At 45.1% G+C, this 19,127-nt stretch overlaps 1 protein-coding gene across 3 annotated transcripts; it reads right to left on the bottom strand.

The window, feature by feature from the left end:
- Positions 1 to 2,764: 2,764 nt before the first annotated feature.
- Positions 2,765 to 17,160, bottom strand: ADIPOR1 (adiponectin receptor 1). 3 transcript variants are annotated; one of them, XM_019431917.2, is made up of 9 exons: positions 16,995 to 17,160; positions 13,956 to 14,022; positions 10,522 to 10,756; positions 8,737 to 8,853; positions 7,544 to 7,715; positions 6,882 to 7,068; positions 5,418 to 5,605; positions 3,959 to 4,152; positions 2,765 to 3,643 (listed from the first exon to the last, which is right to left on the bottom strand). In XM_019431917.2, exons 3-9 carry the CDS (start codon positions 10,660 to 10,662, stop codon positions 3,515 to 3,517), a joined length of 1,128 nt encoding a protein of 375 aa, XP_019287462.1. In that variant the 5' UTR covers positions 10,663 to 10,756; positions 13,956 to 14,022; positions 16,995 to 17,160; the 3' UTR covers positions 2,765 to 3,514. The 3 variants fall into 3 exon arrangements, with proteins under 3 accessions (XP_019287462.1, XP_019287444.1, XP_019287453.1); XM_019431899.2 differs by lacking the exon at positions 13,956 to 14,022; XM_019431908.2 differs by lacking the exons at positions 13,956 to 14,022; positions 16,995 to 17,160 and adding an exon at positions 16,580 to 16,982.
- Positions 17,161 to 19,127: the final 1,967 nt, after the last annotated feature.

The following is a 19,127-nucleotide window of genomic DNA, read 5'->3' as shown; positions in this document are numbered from 1 at the left end:
CACTAGGGTTCACCACGTGCTCTGGGTCTCCGTATGTCCTCACGTACAGAACGGAGGCAGTTGGCTAGGAATTTACCCAAGGGATACAGGAGTGCTGATGCATAGGGGCACTTGTACCCCAATGTTTTTGCAGCACTTTCAACAATAGCCAAATTATGGAAAGAGCCTAAATGTCCATCAGCTGATGAATGGATAAAGAAGTTGTGGTTTATATATACAGTGGAATACTACTTGGCAACGAGAAGGAATGAAATATGGCCTTTTGTAGCAACGTGGATGGAACTGGAGAGTGTGATGCTAAGTGAAATAAGTCATACAGAGAAAGACAGATACCATATGTTTTCACTCTTATGTGGATCCTGAGAAACTTAACGGAAGACCGTGGGGGAGGGGAAGGGGGAAAAAAAGTTAGAGAGGGAGGGAGGCAAACCATAAGAGACTCTTAAAAACTGAGAACATTCTGAGGGTTGATGGGGGGGTGGGAGGGAGGGGAAAGTGGGTGATGGGCATGAGGAGGGCACCTGTTGGGATGAGCACTGGGTGTTGTATGGAAACCAATTTTTGACAATAAATTTCATATTAAACACAACAAAACAAAACCCCAAACGGATGCAGTTGGAGCAGATGTGGCCTGTCGCCTTCCCGTGCTACACTAGTGGTTGGAAACTCAGATGCCCACAGGAGCTGGGCCAGCGACTCCAATGAGAGACATCAGTGCACTGAGAGTATGAGCCCTCTATAAAGGACCTAGCTGCTCTTGTGCTGCAGTTGGTCGTTCCCCAAGCTGTGGGCCAAACGAAGCATGTTTGTGGAGGTCTGGCCCTGCAGGTCACTCTGTGACTTGTGCTATCCAGCTCTTTAAGTACTTTTTAAATTTTCAATTGTTGCGTATCAAAGAGATAGATTTCCTGCACGTAGGCAAGAAAAATAATCATGGTGTGAGCAACACCCAGGAACCCACCACCTAATTGAAAAGAAAAGAATGTAAGCTTTCCTTTAGACATGTTCTGTGTGCCCCTCTGTTCTAATCCTGTTCTTAGCCCTTCAGAGGTAACCGTTTTCCTTTTCTTTTTTTTAAAGTTATTTATTTAGAGAGGGAGAAGAAGTGTGAGCGGGGGAGGGGCAGGGAGAGAGAGAGGGAGAGAGAGAATCCCATGCAGACTCCACACTCCGTGCAGAGTCCGATGTGGGGCTCGATCTCATGACCGTGAGATCATGACCTGAGCCAGTATCAAGAGCCGATATAGAAGACCCTTAACTGACTGAGCCACCCAGGCACCCCGAGGTAACCATTCTTCTGAATTAACCTTTGTTTTTTAAAGTTTTTAGTGTCTATATCCCTAAACTATCTTTAGTGTTACAAATTAATAGCTTTAGATAAACACAATCATACCAAATATATTCTGTGAGTTGCTTCCCTCCCTCCTCTCATCTTTTTCTGCCCCCTAATCTTATTTGAGAGTCAGCAATGTTGTGGCTTGTCACTGAAACCGTCACTGCTAAATAGTGGTTCATTACATGAGAAAACCACGACGTATTTTTCCGCTCTACAGTTTTGGACATTTGGCTTGCTTGCAGTCTGTTGCTACCAGATACAGCTGCAGTCAATCTTTTCATCCAAGTTTCTCAAGGGCAGTGTTTTTCAAAGTGCGAGTTGTGACCCATTCATTTAGTGGGTCAGAAGGAGCATTTTTAAAAAAAAATCAAGTGATCTAGGATAGGCATCTCATGTTGTAAAGTGTTGTTTCATAAAACGTTTGAATGTCGTAGCATGTATATATGCTCTATGCACATCCACAGTCATCCTACCAAAACAGTTTCACCAGCAGCGTCTGGTCTGCTCCACATCTATACCAACACTTAACATTAGGATCTTTAATTTGTGCCAATCCAGTGGGACTTGGATGGTTTATCACTTGGGTTTTAATTTACATTTCCCTCATTACCACTTGAGCTTGAGAAACTTCCTGTGCGTTGGCCTAGTTGGATTATTTTTTAAAAGAACCATTTGTTCTCCCAGTTGTACAAATCTGACTGTTGAGGTGAACCCAACTTTGTAACTCAAGAAGATTCCTGTCTAACTGCCTACAGTTGGTGATTACTGTGGACCTTATGCTATCTAATGAATACAGCACATGTCAGATTGCTTGCAATTCGCAAAGGCACAGAAAAGCATGGAATAACCCCTTGATGAGACAACCTGAAGCAAGGCAGTTTTAAAAGAACCAAACTCTAGAGGCGCCTTGGTGGCTCAGTTGGTTAAGCGTCCAACTTCGGCTCAGGTCATGATCTCGTGGTCTGTGAGTTCGAGCCCCCCGTCGGGCTCTGTGCTGACAGCTCAGAGCCTGGAACCTGTTTTGGATTGTCTCCCTCTCTCTCTGACCCTCCCCCGTTCATGCTCTGTCTCTGTCTCAAAAATAAATAAACGTTAAACAAAAAAATTTAAAAGAACCAAACTCTAAAGTGATATGTAGTAGAGCTTTGATCACAAGGGATATATTCCTAGCACCTTTCAGAATCTTCTAATCATTGAACACTACTACAGCAAACCAAACTCTGTAGTAAAATTTCCGTGTGGTAAGTAGAAAAAAAATAAAGCTGTATTGACGAGCTGATGCTAGGAATTCAATTAGACTCATTCATTGGCTCGCATGTGCCTGTCAATTACCTGTGATTCACATTTGTATCTCAGCAGAATCTGAAACTATTTAACTGGTTTTAATCCTTTGGAGTTGTGTACAAATAGTTGAGACCACACATGTCAGATCTTTGAATGCCAAATGTCTTCTGTACTTTCTTTTATTATCATCATAGTCTTTGCATCAAGATACATAGCAATGATAGCAGGTTTCTTTTTAAAGCTTAGTATTAAATATTAAATATCTTTCCCCATTTTAATTTTACATTACTCTGCCAAGAAAAAAACAAAATTAAAAGTCAAGTTACTTGAAGCCTGGACACACTTCCATGATTAGCCGGGCTATGTAAAAGTTGGTGGCTGTGTTCTTCCTGCTGTAAAAGCAGATCCAGGCCCTAGAAAGATGGGACCAGGTTCTAATTGTTTTTGAAAAGTGTGCTACAAAAATGGATGGCCTGTTATAAGCCAGGTTACAAAGTAAGGATGGGGGTAAGGAAGGGACATTTTCCTCCAGAAACAGGATTTCTGAAGAGTCCCAGTCCATCATTTTTTCCCAAAATGGCTGGAGGAGGGGTAAAATCTCAACATGAGCTTCGAAGTACTGTCTCTGTGAGGGGACGGTAGTTGCTTTGCCAACGAGGGGGACTGCTGAGGCGGGGCATGTCTGAGTCGGACCATCCCCACCCTCCTCAGCTAGGGAAATGGAGAGTCTGTTGCCCAGTGGGTGTGAAAGTGGGCTGAAGCTTGGTTGGTACTGAATTCTCTACGAGGTTTCTTCTAGAAACAGACAACTCAGACTCTTCCTCTCACATCAACAAAGAAGTTATTTTTAAAAGCACTTGGGAAGTTCCTCCTCCACCCCTCAGGTGGGAAGGCTCAGAGAAGGGAGTCATCAGTACAGCCCCCCTCCAGGCCGTAACGGAATTCTTGAAGGTTGGAGACCCCGTAGAAGTGGACAAAGGCTGCTGCCACCACCAGGACATGGAAAATCTGATGAGACTGGAACTGCAAGGGTAACAAGAGAAGAGCCTTTAGGACAGTGGCAAGGAGAGATTAGAAGTAAGTAGCAGAAAGCAGTCTCCTCCTTGAAAACATTTTTTTTTTTGTATCATAAAAGTGGTATTTGCGTTGCAGAAAAATTTTTAAAATCTTATCGGCGATATGTCAAAATGGTAACCTTGGTTATTTCCCTGCCACGTACATATATGCACCCCCAAGCACTACCCGATCTCCGTGTCTCTCACCGCCTTTTACTCAGACCTGTAACTGTGGCTGCTCTCATTCACCATCACAGGCCCTTCTGGAAGAGTCATCTCTTACCCATATGTCAAATTTTCCAGGAAAGAAGCGCTCGGGAATTCGAGCAGCATAAAGGCCAGCTCCGGTGATGTACATCACAGCCATGAGGAAGAACCAGCCCATCTGGCCCACTGTGGTGGCCTTGACAAAGCCCTCAGCAATAGTAAAGTGCATGGTGGGCACAACACCGCTCAAGCCAAGTCCCAGGAACACCCCTGAATAAAGCAGAGAGACGACCGTCAAGCAAGGAAGCATCCACTACACGGAAGGCACTGTTGTCTTTCTCCGGAATTCAGATGTTTAGTATGACAATTAGCTATCTTCCATGTTTAGGAAATTGAGCCCCTTGATGGATAACAGCAGACATTTCGTCAACATCCAGAATGGGAAGAAGGCTGTGTAAGTGCTAACATCGTTATTACCTTGTAAGGAGCACCAAGAGAAAATATTCCCCGTTCTTTACTATTTGTTAAGAAATGTGAAGCCTTACCAAAAAAAAAAAAAAAAAGAGAGAGAGAGAGAAGAGAGAGAGGGAGAGAGCGAGAGAGAGCAAAGGCCATATCTATTAAAGCCCTCTGATGGCTGACTCAGACACAGAGCCTAAATGGCAAGGCTTCAGGCAGATGGCTTGCAAGTCAGAGGGAAGTTGGGCACGTTTTCCATTAAGATCATAAAAGATTTAAGTAACAGAACTCTGACCTCCTGGGTAGACAGACACACCCAGATCGGAAGTTGTCAAGGCTGCAGGGACACACGAGTAGGTTAAGAGGAAGGGAAGAATGGGTGTTTGTCTCCACACCACCACACTACACATAACTGGAGGGCAGGGACGACCTTCTGCGTTTCTGTGGATGCCCTTGTTAAAGCACGGTGCCTTATTCTTTAACTTCTTTAACTTATTCTTTTAACTGAAGGTTAAAACACAGCAGACATGAAGTCCAAAGGGCCTAAAAACTAGCGGCAACTCGTGTGTTGCTTCCAGAATAAAGCTTAAAAGGGGTGTCCAGATGAGCCAACACAAAGATGTGTATGCTGACGGCTGCTACAGACGTTGTGACCAGTGTTTACGCTCAAGGTACTTTTTCGTTCACCAAACCCAGTCTTCCATTCCCTCAGGAAAAATAACTCCAGGTGTTTGAATTTTAATCCCTTGGTTTGAGTGCTTAGGACTCAGGTCATTAAAATGACCATGCTCTGTGCATCTTTTAGTTTTCTGAAACCAAATTTAAGAGTAGTCATTTTTATACTTGCAGTGGATCGATCAGCTTGGTGACCAGGTGTCCTGTTACCTAGCATGCCACTGAAATAGTCTGAAACATGGGGGAGAACTGAACTTTGAAAATCCACGGTGTTCTGAAGGTTAAACACAAGTCCGGGTTCAGCTGGGCTCCCCAAACTGCAAACCACAGGGCCCAGGGTTGAGCCTATTAGGCCCAAGGCCCAAATACAAATGAGGTTTACACTAGGGCTTCCTACCCACCTGCTCTTGTCTGCCGGTGCTTAGGAGTGGCAAACCGGTCCCACTGTGCCACAATGATGGCAGAGATGCCCAGGACACAGACGATGGAGAGGTAGATGAGCCGTGGCTGTGGGGAGCAGTAGAAGGAGTAATAGAGCCAGGGGACAAAGCTCCCCATAATCAGTAGAGCAATCCCTGAATAATCCAGTCTAAAAAAGAGCCACAAAAATGAAATGAATCAGTGGGAGAAAGGAAGACATCCTATGGCTTGTTTAACTTGTTCTTTCTGTTCACCTGCTCCCAGATCTGACCATTCTGTCTCCCTCATTTCCCATATAATCCCATACATACATTTCCCATACAATCCTATATCCTGGATCAAACACCCACCAGGTCAAGCACGTCTGTTTTGCAATGGAAAAGTTTCTACGAACCCCTGATCACAGGACTTCATCCCTTCCCTCAGTTGTGGGCAGCCATATCTCCCCCTAGTGGATACTTCGATTTAGGAGTTCTGTCACAATTCCCTGATTCCCAGCTTTCCATTCACAAAGGGCTCTGAACGTCCTCCCTTCAGTTCTGATTAAGTTGAGTTCCTAAAACAAAACCCTTAAATTGGGAGTATTCTTAAGAGGTACTGTTTTGACTTAGTCGACTTTTTTAACGATAAAAATGTATACCAGTGTTACAGGAAAAACAAAACAACCCACCATCACAACCAAAACCACCACCACCACCAAGCAAATAAACAGAACTCCAGGGGGCGCCTGGGTGGCTCAGTCGGTTGAGGGTCCAACTTCGGCTCAGGTCATGATCTCGGGGGTTCGTGAGTTCGAGCCCCATGTCGCGGGCTCTGTGCTGACAGCTCAGAGCCTGGAGCCTGCTTGGGATTCTGTGTCTCCCTCTCTCTCTGCCTCTCCCCCGCTCACGCTGTCTCTTTCTGTCTCTCAAAAATGAATAAACATTGAAAAAAAATTAAAAACACAAAAACAACAAACAGAACTCCGGGCGCAGCGTGGGGGAATATGAAAAGCGTTAGATGAGGGGCATCTGGGGCTGCCAGAGTGCCTGGGCAGCACAGATAAGCTTAACTTGACTGGTGGGTAGGAACGCTGGCAGAATGAAGCATGGAACACTGCCACACCCTGCCGGGCCAACAGGAAGGCCAGATAGTACTGGGCATGTGCTCGAAGAGCAGCCCACTGGCACCCCAAGTTTACAAAAGGACAGTGCTGCACGGGTAAAAAATATGTTCCACACTCGGGTTCTATCAGTTGCGGAGGCTGTGGGGCATTTTTCCATGAAGGATTTAAGAGAAAAACTGTACCACCTTACTATGCCCACAAAATAGAAAGCCTTTCCTCTGGCCCGTCAATCAGGGAAACTTCGGGAGTTATTGGCGTTTCCACTACCCAGTCAGCCCTCCAGTCACAACACGTTGACAGTCGCATGTGGTCTTTCCCTCCTGACGTTCTTTCAACTCACTTGGAAAAAGTCCGAGAGACTTTCTCTGAATGACAATAGACGGTGTGAAAGAGCCAGGAGAAGCTGAGACAGAGCACTGCACCCAAAAAGAACATCCCAAAAACCACCTTCTCCTGTAGAGGGGCCATGAAGTACATATTTGGTCTGAGCATGGTCAAGATTCCCAAAAAGAGAAACAGCACAAAACCTGCAGGAGGGAAAAGAAAAAAAAAAAAAAAAAAAGCCTAAGGAAAAAGAGAGTACGTGCACTTTTGACAGTTGATGGCATTAAATCAGTACTAAAGCTACAAGGGTTGAGCTGTGGGAACCTCAGTCTAAAATTTCAGGAGAAAATGGCAACAGTCGTAGAAACCCTGACTAAAAGAGCACTTTTTTTTTTTTTTTTTTGAAATACCAGCATTTTGTTTTGACAGCAGGAATTTATGAAGTCGAAGGGTCTGCCTCCATCGAGGACAGTTCTGCCAGGGATCACATGAGAACATCTGGTTCTAATTTCTTTTCCGGGTTCTAGGCCTTCCTCCTCTCGTCTCAGAGATCATGATCGAGGATCAATCCATCAGAACAGCTTTGCCCTTTTTCCGACCCATGGACAAAGGCTATACAATCCCTTGAGATTTGAGAAGACAAAAACAATGGGTATTTCCCCCACCCAGATCACTCACCAAGCAGATGGGTCCAGATGTTGCCAGTTTCTGTATGGATGCGGAAAATGCTCTTGAAGCAAGCCCGGAAGGAGGGCATCGGCGGTCTGTGGCCATGTAGCAGGTAGTCATTGTCCTTCAGCCAGTCGGGGAGTACGTCATATGGGATGACCCTCCAGCGTCCCTCCCAGACCTGGAATACATACACACTCTCTAAGAAGGGTCCCAAAGGAGGCCAGTCTCTCCAGGCACAAGGGGCGAAGGACAGCCAGTCTAGGAGAATGTCAAGCATGCTTTGGGTGGTCCTAGGTAACAGGGAATCAGCCAAGACAGAGTGTCAATGAGGCTATCACAGTACTGTGTATCTCGACCAATTTTTGTTAATGCCTTTGTTCTTCGTTCTGTTAGTTTATCTGGATGTGGTTTAGATTAAGCGTATCTCAATCTTTAAAATTTCAAAATTAATACAGTGAGTGAAAACAAAGAAATAGAAATGAAATATATGGTTTCAAAAAACATACTTTTTTTGCCCTCCTCTGCGCCTCTACTCCAGGGGATTCTGGTTGACCCCTGCTCGATCCTTTCCCCCCAGTAGATTCTAAGTCCTCCTTGGGTTGAGACTGTGTCTTTTTAGAGCAGTGATTCTTAACCCAGGGCACATGGACAATGGACAGAATGCAGGGAGTGGATGGAAATTTGGATGGCAAGAAATTATTTTTATTTTCACTCACCTCTAACTGAAATCTAACGTTTCTTTCAATTATAAATGTGAACAACAAAGCCCAGTAGTTCTAGACCTTTTGACTGTCACCCCCAGAAATCATAGATATTTTCATACATTAGCTTTGCAGATACCAAAATATTGTTATTCTTCACCGCTTAGAAATTATAAATTTAAATAAAATACATTATCATTTTCCATGAATGCATATTTAATGTGTTCGTAAAGGAGGCCCACATGAAAATTTTAAGTTTTAAAAATTAAAAAATTCTGATGACTGCCAAAGGGATCCATGGCCAAAAAAAAAAAAAAAAAAAAAAAGAAGCAGCTAAGAACTTCTGTTTTAGAATATATTTTGAACAACGTCTAACATGGTAGGCAATACAGATTCAGGCATAAAAGTTCTTCAATCCAATGCATGTTTGCCAGCTGGGAGCATCCCCAGGAAGCCTGCCGTCCTTCTCCTTCCAGAACAGAAGCCAGCGGGCTGTACCTTATACACAAACTCCTCCATCTTCTCCATGGCGTGGTGGGCTTGCAGGGGAAGCGTCAGTACCCGCACTTCCTCCTCCTCTTCCTGGGGCACTGGGCATGCTTGCTCTTCTTCAGCCTGTAGGGGGGAAAAAAAAAACCAAAACCCCCAAAAACAATCCTAAGAGTCATCTCATAAATGGTGCTATTCCAGATCAGAAAGATCCAGAGAAACCCAAGCTGAACGCTTTCTGCCTAGCTTCTCTCCTATACATAGGGCCTTGCGGCTTTTTTCTCTAAAAACATGACAGTGAGTTTATAACACTATAGTTCAAGCTTTATTAATACTTGGTACAGGCTGGGGTGGATGCTCAATTCAGCAGGCAGGAGGCAGACTGATGGGGACTGACATCAAAGCGATATCGGACTGGCACGTCAGTCCTACCTGTTCTTTAAGTCGGGACAGCCCATCCTTACCTCTTGGACAGTGGTTCTCAACTGTCCCCCATTTCCCAAATGTTTCTCTATTCCAGACCACTGAATTCTCAAAACAATGGAAAAGACAGAGTCGCAGAGATTCCCTTAACAATTTAAATCTGTTCCTAGTTCCCTGTGCACTGACTCTGGGGATTATATCATGACGGAAACTTTGTATTCCTAGCAGCTCCCAGAGGTATCAGGGCCTTCAAACTTGGTTCTGTAGAAAGCAGCAGCACTGAGTCCTGTACCCCAAGGAAGCTTGACATAAAACATGCACACGGGTGAGCACTCCCCTATCAGGGAGAGAGACTTTTCTCTCAGTCCCAAGGCTCCAAACCATGGAGATGGAAAGCCTGGAGGTTCAGCTCCTTCTCTGGGCTATTCTCTTTCTCTCTCCTGTTGATGGGCCCTGGGAAACAAATGGTCCCTCTTAAACTTTGTGATGTAGATTCCTGTTTGCCTACCCCAATGTCCATTCTCTCTCTCTTCCTCAGTAAAAAGGTCCTTGGTTTTACGCAGGGTGGCAATGTTACTGTGATTTTACTCAGGCCGAGTGAAGAGGTCTAAAGTCCAGTGCAGCTGAATAGAATGATGTAACTAAGATCTGGCCTATGGGCTGTAAATGGAAGTGTTGTGAGGTACTTCCAGAAAGGGTGGGCCCTTCTCCTCTTTCCCCTTATTCATTTTTGAGAGTAGTGAGCAAGAGAGTGAGTAGGGGAGGGGCAGAGAGAGAAGGAGATAGAGAATCCCAAGCAGGCTCCGCGTGGTCAGCGCAGAGTCCTATGTGGGACTTGAACTCACTACTGTGAGATCACGACCTGAGCCGAAATCAAGAATCGGACGCTTAACTGACTGAGCCACCCAGGCGCCCCCTTCCCCCTTCCTCTTTTGTAGTGGCTCGTAGGTGGATGTGATGGGTAACATTAAGAATGAAGGAGGAGTGGGGCACCTGGGTGGCTCAGTCGGTTGGGCGTCCGACTTTGGCTCAGGTCATGATCTCACGGTTCGTGGGTTCGAGCCCCGCATCGGGCTCTGTGCTGACAGCTCGGAGCCTGGAGCCTGCTTCAGATTCTGTGCCTCCCTCTCTCTCTGCCCCAACCCACTCGCATTCTGTCTCTGTCTCTCTCAAAAATAAATAAACATTAAAAAAATTAAAAAAAAAAAAAGATACGGATAATACAGTATGATAAGGACTGGGATAGAGATACTCCCAGGGTGCTATGGTTCCGCCTTTGGGAAGAGAGGGGAGATCGTAAAAAAGTGGAGACTGACACAGGCCTAATGAGAGGTTCTGATCAAAAGAATGACTCCTGGGAAGACAACTTACTTTGGTTGGGTTGGCAATGGCCCGTTTGCCCTTCTCTTCTAGCAGGGGTCCCAGTTCAGCCAGCTCCACTGTGTCCGTTTCCCTGTTACTGGCAGGAGCCCCATTGCCCTGTGCCACCACAGATCCTTTGTGAGAAGACATCTGGCTGGTACCTCAATCCCCTGCAGCTTCAGCTTGGGGATAGGTTGGGGTCTCTCAGCCCCAGGGGGCAGAGATCTCCCTGTGGTGGTAAACACTAAAAGCAAACACAAACATGAAGGGTATTGAGAATTGATTCCTCTTACAGTTTCATATCCGCGAGTCGACACTGAGTAAGACACAGCTAATCAACGCACATCCTGTCTCCAATTCTGAAGGCCAGTTAACTGCTAAATTCAAATCCATTCCTTGTTCTCCCTCTTTAATATTAGTCTTTACTCAGAACTTCACTAATCTGACAGATAAGGTTGAAAATGTAACATCTGGTTGCTTGTCTTCAAAGGATCTGTGGTTATGGTACCAAACTGTCACCAGGAAAATCAGCTACTCACCTGCAACCCCCTCTCACAAGTGTGGAGCCCATTTAGTGAGGAGAGTCTAGCCTACCATTCCCAAAGCAATTCTGCCCAAGAAACACTTGGTTCTGAGAATGAGGAGCAAAAATATGAAGCCAGCCCCTTGAACAACACGGGTTTGAACTGCATGGGTCCACTTATATGCAGATTTTCCTCAGTACATATATGTACAGTAATGTGAATGTAAATATATTTTCTCTTCCTCATGATTGTCTTAATATCATTTTCTTTTTTCCGGCTTACTATATTGCAAGAATACAGCATATACTACATATAACATACAAAATATGTGTTAATCAACTGTTTATATTATTGGTAAGACTTCTGGTCAACAGTAGGCTATTAGTAGTTAACTTCTGGGGAAGTCAAAAGTTATTATGTGGATTTTCAACTGTGCAGGGGTCAGTGCCCCTAACCTCTGTGTTGTTCAAGGGTCATCTATACTTCAAGACCACCCGAGCCGTAGAAATAAATTAAATGCCAACTGAACTCAGTTGGGCTTTATCTACAAATGCTCTGACAAATGTGCCTTGCATGCAGAAGGAACTTGGTTGAGAGCTAGATGCCCGGGGGTTAATTTCTCTGCGATGTCTAATTCCATTGTAGGATTATAGCCTGGGTTCAACATTTGTATAACAAGGTTTCATCACAATCTCTCCTTAAAGCAAGCAATAACTTACCTGGAAGCAGGAAGTTGAAGACAAGGAGGCAGCCCCAGCCTTGCCCTTTGCCACACACATACCAAACAACCGGCTCAGCAAGAGCTTGTCCCCACCACCACTGCTCATCATCTAAGCGCCACTCAAATTAGTCTTTCAGAAACTAGAGACAGGCACACAAATCCTTAACCAGAGAAACCTAGAACTCAGTTTTCTAGGAAAAACTTCAAACACTTGAGGTTCTCCTGAGTTGGACTTCAGGGAGTAGTCTTTCAATCAGGCCTCAGGGAGATGAAAATATGAAAATGATATCGAAAAAGAGAGGAAAAGTGCCCAAAGATGTCCGTCATCTTGTAAATTACTAGTCGAACCCCTCCCCCCACAACAAAGGAGTTTATTACTCCTAGCAATAGTAATGACCAGCATATTCGCATTTTTATGCACTGGTTATCCAAACCCAATAACCACAGGGCCAAACAATACCTGCACAGGGAGTGGGCTGCACTACCAGAGAGGAAATTTAAGCTTAGGGAATCCAACCCTTTTATAGTAGGCAGTAATCACCACTGCTTGTGAGAGACATTGTATCTATCTCCCACCACTGTTCACTATATAAACATCTTTGATATCTTTTTTTGTTTCAAGTTTTTATTTAAATCCCGTGTGTGTGTGTGTGTGTGTGTGTGTGTGTGTGTGTGTGGTGTGTGTTTTTAAACATCTTTGATATCTGTACCAGTTCTCTTTTCATCCAAGACCGATTACAGTTCCTTCTCGGGGATTACAATTGGATATATGTAGTCAGATGAGGGCAGTCCTCAGGTTTCAAAAGTCATGCTATGCTCAACTCACAAGCACAGCTGACAGCAACAGGCAAATCGAGTTCAAGAGAGCAAACAGTAACTCACTGTACAGCAGACCTTTATATGGTGTCAACACATAGACAGTTTTTCTTCCATGAAATGCGCAAGATTCTGACAAGACAGACGCCAGCCCGCAGCCATAGCGAACAACTGAGCCCAAGGTGAACAGGAAACTGAAGGCCCCTGAAAACCTCAGGAAATAGGCAATCCACATAAGAAACACTGGGAAATCTTTTTCAATAGGTTGACCGCAAAACATATTTCGTCAGAGTGAATAAACAGCTTTCCTCAGAAATAATTTATGCAAGAGGAAAAAAAAAAGTTTTGGGCCCTTTGGAGAGGTCTGAATAGGGGAATACACTTAGCTTAAAACACTGCTGCCAGCACTTTAGAGACAGGCCACAAGGCGAAAGAAAGAAAGAAAGAAAGAAAGAAAGAAAGAAAGAAAGAAAGAAAGAAAGAAAGAAAGAAAAAGAAAGAAAGAAAGAAAGAAAGAAAGAAAGAAAGAAAGAAAGAAAGAAAGAAAGAAAATACTCAGGTTCTGTGATATGTACCCTTGATTTTGGTCAGACCCTATACAGTATTTCAAAATGAATGAATGAATAGGGCAGCATTCTGGTCGGCAAGCATATGACTTATTAGCTTCTTGTCATTAGCTAAGGGTTTATGTACTTTTTCTTGTGCTTGTGGGGCTTTCTCCTTTTCCTCAGAGTAAGCCAATACATTCACTGAATATTTAACAAATATATTTAGCACTAGCACCCTAACGTATTCTAAGGTACTGTGCAAAATACCCAGTTGAACAAGTGTCTTCAAAGAGCCTTTAACCAGATGGCACAAGGTCATTTGTGACATGTACAAAATCAGCGATACAATTTCACTGTTCCAGGAGGGCAGTGGAGGGAGAGAACACATAACCTAGGATGGCCACACACTAAATTCAGTTATTTCAAATGCTGTGTAACTATTTCACTTGAGGCAATGAGAATAATATAGGCAAAGGTTTAAGTTGCGCAGGTAGGGTGAGAGACCCAATGCAGAATCCAGCTTGATACTCATTTCCTCATTTGATCTGCAAAGTTTTTATACCCTCAAGTCTAATGTTCTCCTAGGATGATCTCTGTCTCTTGGCCATCATTAGTCTTCTCGCTTTCAGCCCAAATCACTCTCTGTTAATTCTTCTGATTTCCCTCTAGCTCCTCTATCACTAGCTCCTACACCTCCCCTCAGCGTGGTCTTCTAGGCCCAGAGTCACTAAACGTAACAGACATCCTAGTTAACTCACAAACCATCCTAGTTAACTCACAAACCGGCAACTCATCACACAAGATACGGCATCATGCATCATGTAAAGTACATACAATGGAGGTCAATGGAGATCACATCATCATAGTGAGCAAAGTCCATTGTCCGGTTTGGTCTTCTAAACTGTAGCAACACAGAGACAGGAAAGGGAGAGATAGGGATCGGAGGTCTGGCAAGAGAGGAGAGCAAATAACACGAGGACCTGGAAATACAACTTCTGATAGGGTGACCACTCATGAACAAGCGGGGATGGTTACAAGCAAGTGTTTTTGTCTCTATTGTATAAAACCAGCATAAACCCTTAAGGTCTTAGGACTGATTCTGAGAACACTCATGTGCATCAAATATACTTCAGCTTTCTGCCAGCTTTCTACATCCTTATGTATTTTAGAGGAAATACATTTCCCCTCAAACTCGCCACACCCAATATAGCAAATTATAACTGGGCCTAACTCCACTGAGTGCATTTTTGATGGGATTTCTTCAATTCAAGCTAATAAAATCTTTACCACTAAGCTTTCCAACTGGATAAACCTATGATATTAGAGAATAAAGCTGTGGAGGCAGGGAGGTGTTTGTGCTCCTATAAATAAGATAATCCTGTGCCACACTTGGGAAAGAACTGATTCTTAATCACCGGCCAGTTCTAGCTACAGTTTGTGTCCCTCACAGTTTCTGGAGACATTTATTCTGTGAGCCAGTTCTGTGAACCAGTTTCCCTCCTTCCCTGGAGTCAAAGGCATAAAGCTTCTTCTGGAAATTTTTAATCTAGAGTCCCCGGACCCTTAGAAATTCTGTGGCTAGGCATGGGTAGGCTCTATCTACGTCTGCCCGACTCTACTGTTCTAAAGCAAGATTACTCTAGCAGTAAAGTCAAAGAACACAGCCATCTTCTCGATGCACGCCTCTGTTAGAGGTGGTTTCACAACCGTTGGGGGAAAAGTGAGTCAAGGCCAAGGCCTATGTTTGAAAATCACCAGATTGCAGTAATGGTGCCGTGGCTTTCTCACGGGAGGCTAAGTGTCACTGACTTAGAGTCTGAAGTGGAACATCACAATCTAACTTCCTTTGTAGCTGTTCTCCAGCTAGCCCAACAGAAGGAGTCTTTTTGATCCCAAACAGAGACAGAGAACCTTTTTCAAATGCCACGACAAAAAAAAAAAAAAAAAAAAAAAAAAGCACACAGGCTTATGGAGTTGTATGCCAGTCCCTGTTTTTAATACCTGGCTTTTAGATACATGGTCGATACAGTTATACATCACAGCAGTCACTTTACAAGGTGTATCTCGGAAGCCCCAACCTAGATGCATGCCTAAAAGTCAATCAGTCGGAACTGGTTTGCCTACAGGGCACGTTCAAGGATCCTTTCAATCTAAGATAACTACAAACTTTACAAACATTAATCATGCCAACGTTTCTGAACAGGAGAAGGGGATTAACTCTGAGCACAGTGAGAGGAGCAAAATCCGGTGGGCAACATTAGAGATGAACGGACATTAAGGGAAAAATGTAATGACTCTGATGAGTATCCGTACTAGGAAAAAAACAAACAAACAAAAACAAACACCATAATTAATAAAGCTTCTGGGTTTAAGGGTGACTGTTTAGTTCACCAGTGTGATTACAGGTAGATGGGACAGGATAATATAGCAAGAGTGTTAAAGAGTTTCAGTGTGGCTTTATAGCATAGGAGTCAAAGGAAATTTCCTAGGCAAACAGAGAACGAACTTAACTGGCCTAGAAAGAAGCACAAACTCTATCCTTTCTCCATCTGACAATATCTATTGATTATTTACAATGTACATGGCACTGTGGCTACAGAGATAAGGCAAAGGAGCATTAGAGGCCTAGCATGGTTGCTGACCTCTATTTTAAGAGGGGGCAATAATTTTTGTTTTCTACCAACATCCCTACAAGGCCAAACGTCAGTAAATGCTGGAGGAGAAGTTCAGAAGAAAAGTTCAAATTTAGTTGGAACGATCAGGAAAGGTTTTGTGGAAGATTTTAAGGAAGTATCTTGATAGGTAAAGATGGGACTAGTGGCCATTCCAGAAGCACACCTGGTATGAACCAAAGCAGGCTCGAAAGAACATAGTGCCCAGGGCAGTGAATAATCCATTTTTCTATAAGGGAATCTTCCAAAGGCAAAATGAGGCCAGACTGAAAAAACTGAAGATAGCCTAAAAGCCTACTTAAGGTGGTGCACTTTACCCATTCGCAATGGTGAGCCTAGTGATCCTTTCCTACTTGTAGGCAGAGTGGTCATTTATTTTTTAAATCCCTTCAGAATCATGTAAATTTTTTGGCCACTGAGAACAGAAGGCTTTCAGATTCTACTCTGCAAGTAGGTATATTCTGTGGAGGTCTACCTTAAAACCAAAGCTTTGAAGACCTAAAATCTCAAACATGAGATGGCATACATCGATGTGAGATTTCTGAGGTAATAAAATTCCGTTTTCCCCCAGTTTGGATTTTGCTCACATTTCAGCTTTTAGGATTACCTTAAATAAAGGTAAATTGTCCACTAATCTCCCTTTCTCTCCCAAGTCGAGGTGGGGACACTGTTACGGTTCGATCTGCCAAGGACTTGTGGTCGAGGACCCTGGGGGCTGCCCCTGCCACCAAAGGCTGAGAGAGGTGGTTCTGCGACCCGAGCCCGCACCCCCCACTCCCCACTTGCCTGGCGCAGCGGCCTTGGGAGCCGGCTTAGCTCTGGCCTGGCCCGTCTCGATACAGGGCCGGAATCCAGACGTCTCGACCTCCCACCGGGGCTGGGAAGACTCGGCACTCACCGGGACTGTGGCAGTCGGGAGAAAGTCGGAGGACGAGCAGCCCACCCGCCCTTAAATTGTAGTGGAGGCCGCCTCGGAGGCGGCGCGAAGTGGGAGGGGCCGGAAATGTTTACAACCCCGACCGCAGAGTAGCCGGGAGGCGCGGCCGGCTCCTGGGTGGGGGTCTCGAGACCCTTGGGGCGTCTGGGCAAGTCAGTCCCAAGGGCTGTCCCAGCCTCAGGCCTGCGCCGAGGCTCCCGGGGGTTCCTGAGCTGCGGCCGGTCCCCGCACACCCGCTCGCCGCAGCAGCCGGGGGGAACTTACGGCCGGCAGGCGGGCTCTGCTGGGGGCCGCGATCCCCGGCGCTACATCCCGCGGCGCTGGAGGCGGCCTGCGGCCGAGCGGCCCCGGATCTTCAGCGCCTTCCCAGCGCCGGAAGGGGCGCGCGACCACTCGGCGTCACCTCCGTGGCCGCGTCACCTCCTCTCGGGTGCTCCCTCCTCCTCCTGACAGGCATTCCTCCCGCTTTTCCAATCACAGGCCCGGTCCCCTCGGCCACGCCTCCCGCCCGCGGGGTGCCGCCCCATCCGACCTGGCCCCGCCCCCTACGCGGCAGGCCCCACCTGCGAGGCCCTGTTTCCCGCGGCAGGCCCCGCCCCCTCGCTCCGCTCCAATCATGAACTCCTCCTCTAAAAGGACCACACCTCCAAGTCACTAACTGGAGCACGTGATAGAGAAGGAATTTCAGGGAATTAGACCGAGCCCTGCGAAGGAATGCCAAATTCCCTACCGTGCACCTTGTTCACTAAATTGGGAAAGTCCCTCCATTTCATCTGTTACCGATGCCAGTCATTTTATCTCCGAAAACACTTAATTCCTTCTTCAATCTCATGGTCCCTCCCTCCAATCCACAAATATTTATTGAAGCGCTTATCATGTGCTAGCACTGGGCTAGACTTAATTTTGGTTAGTTATTTCTGTTTGGAAACAGCGGAATTGTTTCTAAATAGTCTTGCTTGACGGCTCCCTGCTCCAGCTCCGTGTTCTCATATCGCAGCCAGAGTGGTGGCGCCAGAATGCATGTCGGGAGACTATTGGATGGTGCAGCCCTCATCTGAATCACAGAACGCAGAAACTTTGACGAGCTGTAAGTCAGTTCTTTCAATTCTCCCAAGGATAGTACATAGCTGGTGCTATTCTAGATGCTAAGAGAGAAGGTAATTTATTATAACCTTACATGGATGCCTAAAGCCAGTGGGATGAAATCTTTCGGTGCTGGTAAAAGCATGGGCTCAGGAGTCGGATAGAACCAAGTTTCGGGCCCTGACCAGCTTATGATCTTTAGAATGTTACTGAACCCCTCCAAATAAGAATGATCTCATCTGGAAAATGGCAATAAAATAGTGCTATTTCAGGGGCGCCTGGCTGGCTCAGTCAGTGGAGCACACAACTCTTGATCTCTGGGTTGTGAGTTCAAGCCCCACATTGGCTGTAGAGATTACTTAAAAAAAAAAAAAAATCTTAAAAACATAGTGCTATGTCACTGGCTCTTGGATAGGATTAAACAAGATAATTTATGGAGGCTCTTAGTGTGATTCCTGGCAAAAGGTGAATGCTTCATAAATGTTAGCTATGTGTTGCCCACTGTATGATACCTCAGAAACTTCCATTGTTCACAGGATTTTTTTAAGTTTATTTATTTTTGAGGGAGAGAGAATCCAAAGCAGGCTCCATGCTCTCAGCGCAGAGTCTGACAAGGGGCTTGATACCACCAATCATGAGACCAGGACCTGAGCTGAAGTCCAGAGCCAGCCGCCCCCACAGCATTGAGTTTTAAATCTCTTCCTGGTAGTGTTACAAAGGCCTTTCTCAGCTGGCTCTCACCTACTCTCAGAACTCTTCCTCCTCTATTTTCCTTCTGGCATTTAGGCCTCAAAGAACTTCTCCTAGTTCTCCAAATGTGAACTTCTCTTTCATTCCTCCAGCCTTTTTCAAATGCTGATCCTTCTGCTAGATTGCCCTTCCCCCCATTCTCTGCTGCAAGATCCAAGCAATTTACAATGCTCAGTTCTGGGTTTGGCTTTGGACTGAGACAATCCTAGGTTCACATTCTGGCTCTGCCAGCCACTGACCGACTTCATGACTTTTGGCAAATCCTTAATCTTAGACTCACAGGATTATCATAAGGATTAAATTATATAGACAAGTACTTTGCACAGTATCTGTTACATGGCTAACTCAAAAATGTCTCTCTTTCTTCTCTGAATCTTTTCCAAAACCTTCCCATCTGCACCTTGTATCTCTACTATGCTATTAATCACACTGCACACAGTGTTATAATTGTTTATCACTTGCCTATCTTACTCTAGACTGAGTTCTTTGGGGATCGAAGACCAGTGTTGGTCATAATTGTGTCCTCAGGAACAAGCACAGTGCTTAGAAGGTGGCAGGTCCTTA

Source organism: Panthera pardus, unplaced genomic scaffold, assembly GCF_024362965.1.
Source record: "Panthera pardus isolate Hobbes unplaced genomic scaffold, ASM2436296v1 HiC_scaffold_21, whole genome shotgun sequence".
Taxonomy (NCBI): Eukaryota; Metazoa; Chordata; class Mammalia; order Carnivora; family Felidae; genus Panthera; species Panthera pardus.
Note: the sequence above shows the minus strand (reverse complement) of the source record. Positions and strands in the feature narration are given on the sequence as shown.

Coding starts and splice junctions, on each gene's coding strand:
- ADIPOR1 (XM_019431917.2), bottom strand. CDS start 10,662: ATGTCTTCTCACAAAGGATCTGTGGTGGCACAGGGCAATGGGGCTCCT. Junction 7,716..8,736: donor TGGAGGAGTTTGTGTATAAG/GTACAGCCCGCT, acceptor TATGTATTCCAG/GTCTGGGAGGGACGCTGGAG. Junction 7,069..7,543: donor CATCTGGACCCATCTGCTTG/GTGAGTGATCTG, acceptor TCCCTCCTGCAG/GTTTTGTGCTGTTTCTCTTT.